The sequence below is a fragment of the Henckelia pumila genome, chromosome 2 (assembly GCF_033568475.1).
Source record: "Henckelia pumila isolate YLH828 chromosome 2, ASM3356847v2, whole genome shotgun sequence".
NCBI classification, from domain to species: Eukaryota; Viridiplantae; Streptophyta; class Magnoliopsida; order Lamiales; family Gesneriaceae; genus Henckelia; species Henckelia pumila.
Window position 1 is genome coordinate 82,384,965 of NC_133121.1, and position 9,080 is coordinate 82,394,044.

Here is a 9,080-nt window from a genome sequence, read left to right on the forward strand (position 1 = left end):
TTTTTAATATTTTGAAGGATTAGACTCAGTGTTGGTTGCTTATTTGTATGAGTAATGGACAAAGCTTGGATGTCAAAGAACATATTATCACATGAATATGAGGTTGGGTAGAATATTTTCTGCAATTTGCAATGCAAAATGCCAACGATCCAAATGAAATACCTTGCCCATGCACAAGATGTGGTAATCTACAGATGAAAGATGTTTGCACTATAAGGGCACATTTGTGTTGTAATGGCATGGATTTAACATATCATACATGGATTTGGCACGAGGAAAGATCTAGGGTCAAGAACCCAATGAATGATTATTTACAAAGTTAACAGCACTAGTGAAATTATTTAATTTGAATGCAAAATATAGTTGGAGCGATAAAAGTTTCACTGACTTGCTTAGTTTGTTAGGAGAAATGCTTTCTGATCACAATGAATTGCCTTTATCCTACTATGATGCAAAGAAAAGCTTCAGTGCATTAGGAATGAATTATGTGAAAATACATGCTTGCCCTAATGATTGTATCTTGTACCGGAAAGAGTTCGAGGACTTGTCCAATTGTCCTATTTGTGGTATGTCTAGGTGGAAGTTGGGTAATAATTTTGTGGTGAATGAAGGTATTCTCGCAAAGGTTCTTTGGTACTTCCCACCTATTCCAAGATTTCAAATATTATTTCGGAACAAAAAGGTGTCTAAAGAGTTAACTTGGCATGCTGATAAAAGAATTCGTGATGGATACTTGTGTCATCCAGCTGATTCGCCGGCTTGGAAATTAGTGGATCACAAATGGCCGGATTCTGCATCTGAATCAAGAAATCTTAGATTGGCCATATCAGCAGATAGGATCAATCCCCATAGTTTGATGAGTTCTGCGTATAGCTGTTGGCCAGTTGTGATGATCACTTACAACCTTCCTCCATGGTTGTGTATGAAGAGAAAATTTATGATACTGACTTTATTGATTTTTGGACCCAAACAACCGGGAAATGATATTAATGTTTATTTAGCACCTCTAGTTGATGACTTAAAATGCTTATGGGAGATAGGTGTTGATTCGTATGATGCATATCGGAAAGAATATTTCTCGCTCAGAGTGTCTTACTACGGACAATCAATGATTTTCCTGCTTATGGGAACATGTCAGGTTGTGTTGTGAAAGGATATCAAGCATGCCCTATTTGTGGTGAAGAAACATATTCGACCGGATTGAAGCATAGTAGAAAAATGTCATATACAGGTCATCAAAGGTTTATTCCTAGAAATCATCCTTATCGGAGGCCAAATAAAAAATCTTTTTAATGGGAAACAAGAGTTTAACCCCGCACAAAAACCATTAACTGGGCTTGAAGTGTTGGAAAGATTTGAAAAGATTAACTATCGTTCTGGAAAAATGAGTGGGAAGCTTCAGCGCAAGGAGTTGGAAACAAAATCATGTTGGAAAAGAAAATCTATGTTCTTTGAACTAGAGTATTGGAAACATCTACATGTTCGACATGTGCTTGATGTGATGCACATTGAAAAAAATGTTTGTGAAAGTCTTATTGGTACACTACTTAATGTTCCAGGAAAAACAAAGGATGGGGTAGCCGCTAGACTAGACCTTGTGGAGATGAATGTGAGGACTGATTTGGCACCAAAGATGGGGGAGAATAGAACTTTTTTTCCAGCAACTTGTTATAAACTAAGTAGGGCTGAGAAAAGAAAACTTTGCAATTCTTTTTTTGGAATGAAAGTCCCGACAGGTTACTCATCCAATGTTAAAAATCTGGTGTCAATGAAGGACTTGAAACTTGTTGACCTCAAGTCACATGACTACCACACTTTGATGCAACAATTGTTTCCAATCGCCATCCGTGATGTCTTGCTAAACATGTTAGAGATACTATCATCCGGTTGTGTGGGTTCTTTAATGTTTTATGCAATAAAGTGATAGATGTCTCAAAGTTGGATGGTCTGCAAAGAGAGATTGTTACCCTATTGTGTATGCTTGAAAAATATTTTTCCCCATCGTTTTTCGATATAATGGTTCACTTAACTGTCCATCTTGTGCGGGAGGTCAAATTGTGTGGACCTGTTTGGTATAGGCAGATGTACCCATTGGAAAAGATTCATGAAGATCTTGAAAGGCTATGTGCGAAATTGCAATCGGCCTGAAGGGTGTATAGTCGAATGTTACATTGCTAAAGAGGTTGTGGAATTTTGCTCCGACTACTTGTCTAATGTTCATACAATTGGGATCCCAAAAATTCATCGACAATTACAACTTACTAGGCCTTTATCTGGTGCCGTAGTGCACTCCACTAGCCTTGATGAGTTGCATCAAGCGCATCGCAATGTGTTGGAAAATGATGTTGACGTTGATCCATATATCGAGTAATTTCTCTAACTTATTAGTAATTTATTACAACTTTTTTGAACTATTGGTTAACATAAACACATTTATTTATTTTTATTAGGGATCACATGACATTTATGAATGAAAAATTTCCCAATAAAGCTAAGTCCAAAAAGTGGTTACAAGATGAGCACAACCGCGCGTTTGCTAACTGGTTACGTGACCGTGTAAGTGTCATAAGCATTGAAATATAAGTTTTGAAATCAATTTTAAAATTTATCACATTGTGAAATATAGGTTGGAAGTGCAGTTGGTCATTTCACCTATCAAATATCAGAAAGATTGAAGTGGATAGCCCGTGGACCTAGCAATCAAGTGTTAAAGTACTCTAGCTATCTGATTGATGGGGTAACTTATCATACAAAAGAGTGTGTTGACACACGAGTTGTTCAAAACTCTGGAGTAAGCTTAATCGCAAAAACAATGAAAGTTTCCAGTGCGAAGGACAAACATCCAGTTGAGTCAGACATGATTTTTTTTGGAGTCATTCAAGAGATATGGGTACTCGATTACCACAATAATCAAGTTCCAATGTTTAAATGTAATTGGGTTGAGAATAATAACGTCATTAAATTTGATGATCTTGGTTTCACGTTTGTGAACTTGAAAAGAGCTGGATTCAAATCTGACTCTTTTATCTTAGCCAGTCAAGCAAATCAGGTGTTTTATATTGAAGATCCTCAAGATCCTACATGGCATGTTGTACTTACTACTTCTACCAAGGAGTACATTGAATTCATATTTGAGGATGTGTTGGAAAACTCTGTAATTCATTATCAATCTTTTACCAAAGGATTTCTACCAATGGAACCATTGGATGTTGATGAAAAAGATGAAAATGAACCACCATGCATTCGTGAAGATTGTGATGGAACTTGGGTTGACAATTCATAATGTAACCCACTGAAATCCTTTTTTTACTGTTTAGTATATAAATCTTGTTACTCTACTTTCTTTGTATTTTATCTTGAAATTTATAGTTCGTTTTCATTCTCACTCTTTTTTCTTTGTAATACGTATGCCTAACAAGATGTCAACTTTTGCAGGAACTGTCATTGGGGAAACTTGAGGTCTGGTTTGGCATTGAATAATCTTCTAATTTCTGGCACTATGGCAGCTCATGAATAGTTTTGTAAGGGATATCACAATGGTAAAGCTGCTGAAAACAGTGAGGGAGAACCGGTGGAATCTACTGAGACCGAGATGACAAGAAGTTCTAGAGGACGTACACGTTTGGATAAGGTCGTTAGGCAAAGGGTGCAGAGAGTTAGAAAGGATGTAATGTTCAATAAAATTGGACAGCCAATAGGAGAATTTGCGGTTGAAATGCAGAGTTATATAGGAGTTCTCGCTCGAGAAAAGATTAAGATCGGTTACAATACTTGGAAGCAAGTTCCAAGTGATGTTAAAGAATTAATATGGGAATCAGTTAATGTAAGTAAGAAGTATTTGACAGTTTAAATAAATTAAATGTTATGTATGGGTTGATATCTACTTTTCTTTACAGCTGACATACAATATTAGCCCAAGCTGGAAGAAGGGTTGTCTGCATTCAGCGAATAGTAAGTGGCGGCAATACAAGGCGCATCTCACTGAGAAGTTTATTTTCTCGAAGCTTGATAAACCAGAGGAGTTGAAAGAACCACCAAGTGGCTACGGTATTCCACGGGATGATTGAAGTTCCTTTGTAATCACTTGCATGTCCGTTGACTTCATGGTAAGATCGATTATTAATTAGTTCTTAAAAACAATTTAACGACATGTCATTATTATATATACCAATATATTAACACATGTGGAGGATTATTTAACTAGAACTTAAGTGTTGAGCAAAAGAAGAGAAGAAAGCAGAACATATACCCACATCGGCTTTCCCGTAAAGGTTATGCACAATTTGCTGACGAAATAGTAAGTATTTTTTTTCATAGCCTATATTCTATAACAATGGCACTCATTTGATAATTAGCTTTGAATAATTATTGCCCCCTACAAGAAGAAACGACAAAAAAAATATTTTTTATCTTGTTTGAAGGCAAGTGAATTATGTGATGATGATGATGTCAATCGGGCTCTTATTTGGAAGAAAGGACGGGTGAATAAGGAGGGTGGGTGAAGTTGAAGGAGATGATCTGAAAATGAAAATAGAAAAGATTGTATGTAATAAGTACATGAATCCAATAGTATTTATTCAACTAAACTGGTTTTTGGTAAAAAAAAAAAAAAATTCTTGTGCTTGATAGGATGAATATGTGCAAAAAAAACGGGATTTAAGTTGCACTTTGAAGGGTCAAAAAAAGATATCCTTTCAAATGTACTTGATTCAGAAGAGCATGCTGGACGTGTCAGGGGTGTTGGAGGTCATATAACTCCAACTGTCTACTTTAATGTTGGTACATTATGGAGGAGTCCTACTGGTGATGGCCACTTATTGATGCAGCATAAAAAGGAGTTGTCAGAGGCAAAAATATTTGTGAGACCCCGTTTCTAATCATCTAATCTCGAATAATTAAACACAATCAATCACGAAGAGCCACGGAAAAATTGAATCAAAAATTTTTTTTTTAAAAGGATTGCCTCGCGCCCGCGCGAGCTTTCTCCTCGCGCGCACGCAGGCAAAAGTTCCAGAGGCTCACGGAAGTGCTCGCACCCGCGCGAGGGGAGTGCTCGCGCGCGCGCGGGCAAAACTTCCAGAGCCCCTCCAAGCTAGCCGCGCGCGCGCGAGGTCTAGCCTCACCCGCGCGCAGGCCAAAAAGACAGAAACCTGGAAACACTAAAAAAAAAACAACCAAGAGCATTTCCGATCAATTCTAAACTCAAGAACACATATATATCAACATTTAGAACATACAATATTCTAAGTTATGCCCAAAAAATACAATAAGAAGTTTGACGATAGGGTCATTCGACAAATCAAATAAATTCAAGTTTCCTATACATAAATCAAGACATGAAATTTCATCAACCCTATAATGCAAGATTGCTAAAAGAACAAACTTCAAGACGGTGTCTCACTCTATCACTTCCAACTCGATCTAGTCATGTATCTTCTGACACGATCCTGCCCCACCTGTCGTCAAGTACACATACAAACAAAACGACAGCCGGATAATTCGGTGAGAATACAATTCCTAGTAAAAGAGACAAAACATGCATATAAAATAATATATCGAAACAAGATATATATACATACAAGACAAGAAATTCCAAAAGCATTTCTAAACTCAATTCAAATGCATACAATGCAATTCATGTCTTTAAAACTCTGGGATTATCAAGTCTGGATAATCACGAGGTAAAGGTTCTCTTCTCTTATTTGGGATCCCGAGGATAAAATATCACCAACTCACCGACTCTCCCGATCGAGGTGGACGGTGAATATTTTACTCCTCTAGACTCTTGGACACTATAGAGAGTGTTTCTCGACAATTGGTAAAAATCTGCTAACCAATGTCACTCAACTATAGTCCACAGAACGTCTAACTCTTCTGGGCCTCTCTTGCCCGTAAAACCAAGGTAATTGGCTCAATATGAATGCAATGCAAGTCAAAACTCATTCAAGTAAAACAAATATCATATAATTCAAGTAGCATGCAAGTATGTGATTTCTTTTGGGCACTCGAATTAATTCAAATTCGAGCTAATTGTCCCATTCATTCCATTGTCGTCTTATTACCTTTCCAAGTTCGTCGAGGATTCAAATCTGAAAATAACAACAAACTCAATCAATATCGAATTGAATCAAAACAAGCCAAGCAAGAAGTTAAATACTATACCATCTTCAATTCTCGAGACGATTCAACTCCCAAGTTCGATCCAAACCCGAATCTTTCAACTCAAATCTGAAATGTTGAACATACGGATTCGATATCAATCTACTGATTCAAACAAACCCAGAAATCAAAAAGAATAAACAACCGATAATCCAAAACTCGATTTCGACGGCATAACGGCTATAAACGGTCAAACCAAAAATCATCAACATCAATATTCCTCAATAAAACACAAACCAACTCATACCATCTTCCAATCCCATAAAACAACCAAAATACAAACAAAACCCAAGACTCATTTTTGAAATTAACCTCCAAAAATCATATAAAATCCAAACTTCGTTCTTTTTCTGAACCGACTTCGAATACACGATCTATGCTAGCTCATGAACAACATACTCGAAGATTATCAAATTCTGACAACCCAACAAAAATCAAAATTCATGGATCGTAGCAAAACTTACGTCCAAACGAAGCCTTCGTTGCGGTGATCGAGAATCTCAACTCGAATCTGAAATCTGACGGTCGGATTGAGCGAATCGGACGGAAGAAGAAGCTTGGGAATCGATAGCCATGGCTTCTCTCCCTCTCGGTCGACGTGAAGGAGGGATGGGGGAGAGAATAAGTGATGGGTGAAGGAGAGAGGTAGGGTAGATAAAAAATAATAAGTCCCCAAAGAATAGTCAACCAACTTATTCGCAAACCGATCCCTGAAACTCCAAATTAAATCAATTCCAACTCGGCTCAACTAATTCCCATCAATTCAATTCTAATAATTAATAAATTTCACTAATCCCAAAATGATTAATTTCATGGCCTTACAATTCTCCCCCTCTAAGAAATGATTTCGTCCTCGAAATCAAAGCAGTTCCATCTCAGAAAAACAAGATACCGATCAAAGACTACTATAATAATCCTTCTCTCACAATAACTCTGAAAATCGCGATCCTCATCAACTCTGCTTCTTGTACCGTTGCTTCAAATCCGTATCGGCTCAGCTACACAAACTAATCTGAATCGGTTGTCTCCAACAAAACTGGCAACAAAGGACGTTAAGCACGTCGAGAATACTCGAAGAATACGGAAGATCAAAGTAGTGGAAAAACAAGTAGAACTGAATGAGTAAAAGTCGGTAGGCGAGATTGCCTATTTCCTCTAGAATCTCAAAGGAACCCGTGAGTTCATCGAGACAGTTCTCTCCCTTATCATAACTGCCACAGCCTCTAAAAGGAGGAATCTTCTGAATTACTCGGCCTCCCTGCACATAAGTACAGAGATCTGCGCCGGAATTCGACTATTTCGTTCGTCCTCCTTCTCAAGTCGTCTACATTCTAGGTAGGAAGCCTACATCCGTCTATCAAACCTCGAATCAAAACTGATCCCAAGTCAGGGAACTCAGAAAATCATCCCAATTCAATTGGGATTCTCATTCTTCTCGTACAACTCATTTAAAAAATTTGATATCAAGATACTCATCTGATAGCTGTTGTACAGAAACCTCTCAAAAGATGATAAATCCATCCAGCTAGTGCCAAAATCAAGCACTACAGCTCAGCACATCCTCTTAAAGTCTATAATGCTTATTCTTGGATGTCCGTCGTTCTGAGGACAATAAACTGAGCTCAATTATAATCCAATAACAAAAGTTTCTCAAAGACTGAGTTCAAGGTGAGGGTTAACTCAAGACCACTTTGAAAGGACAGACTTTGACAAATCAACTATCTGAAAATTCTCCTGACAACAATCTCATTCATATTTTCGTGTCTGAAATTCATTCTGTACGGAAACAGAAGCAGACTACAGCAATATCTCGATTCTAATCAGATAGCATCTCCAAATCAGACAGTTCTATACCTCCGCGACCACATGCCGAACATTCAAAAATTCTATTCTGCACGGATAAACTACGACAGAGCAAAAAAAATCTGAGATACTTTCTGACCAACTTCTCAACATCGGGTCGAGTCTGGAATTCATTCTGTGCGAAAAACGGTAGCCGATTTTGCAATCGGTCTAATAAAGCTCAGATAGCTTCTAATTTCCAGACTGATCGATTTCTCAATCCTCTGAATATCTTTCGATCGTCTGAAAGATTAATGAATAACTGCAAAGTGCCAATCTCAAGATACTGTGTCTCAATCAAAATCTCTGGCACAACAAAACAATTATTCACAACTGAGGTATCGTCACTGTCCTGAAACTCAAACTGTGCCCAGTTCTGACTCTTCTTCAATAATTTCTCCAATTCAATTCTGTTTTCTGCGCTATTTCCATCTTCTAAATCAATTCTGGTTCAGTTCGGATAAAAGAATTTTGATAGACTTCCTATCTGTTCCAGACTCTAAATCAGCAGTGCAATACTCATCGGTCGGTGAAGTCCGAGATAGTAGATAAAATAAGAACAGATCCATCGACTCAAAGAGAATAACGGTAGTAGATAAAATAATAAAAGTTCATTTTGTTCAAACCTCCGTTGTTGCCTCGTATTACTTCGGATCATACTGGAATTACCATCAGATTCTTCATCATATCCAATCTGTTCCTCAATCTCAAAATCAATTCGGTTGCAAAACTCATACTCTGACTTCTCGGTTCAGAAAAGACTTCGAAAATTTCACTGGAGACAGTGATGCCCAATCTAACAAGCAATAAGATCACTGCCAATTCAATATCACGAATCAGATGTGGAGTCTCGAACTGCTCCAGCTGCTACCATGACTGAGCTATCACAGATTTCTTTTGAATAAGAAAACCTCCAGAATCTGGATAAGACGATGCAATGCACTGAAGATTATCAGTACAGAGGAAATAAGAAATACTGGAGTTCGGGTCAATTTCTTCTTCATGTCAAACAGACTGATCTCATAAGATTCGGTTCAGGTATAAGAGTATTCTCTGGAGTTAGATAAGAAATCGGCTCC

At 37.6% G+C, this 9,080-nt stretch overlaps 1 protein-coding gene across 1 annotated transcript; it reads left to right on the top strand.

Moving 5' to 3' along the window:
- The first annotated feature begins 409 nt into the window (after positions 1 to 409).
- LOC140877805 (uncharacterized) lies at positions 410 to 1,924 on the top strand. The gene is made up of 2 exons (XM_073281385.1): positions 410 to 1,138; positions 1,232 to 1,924. The coding sequence occupies exons 1-2, from the start codon at positions 410 to 412 to the stop codon at positions 1,922 to 1,924; spliced, it is 1,422 nt and encodes a 473-aa protein (XP_073137486.1).
- Positions 1,925 to 9,080: the final 7,156 nt, after the last annotated feature.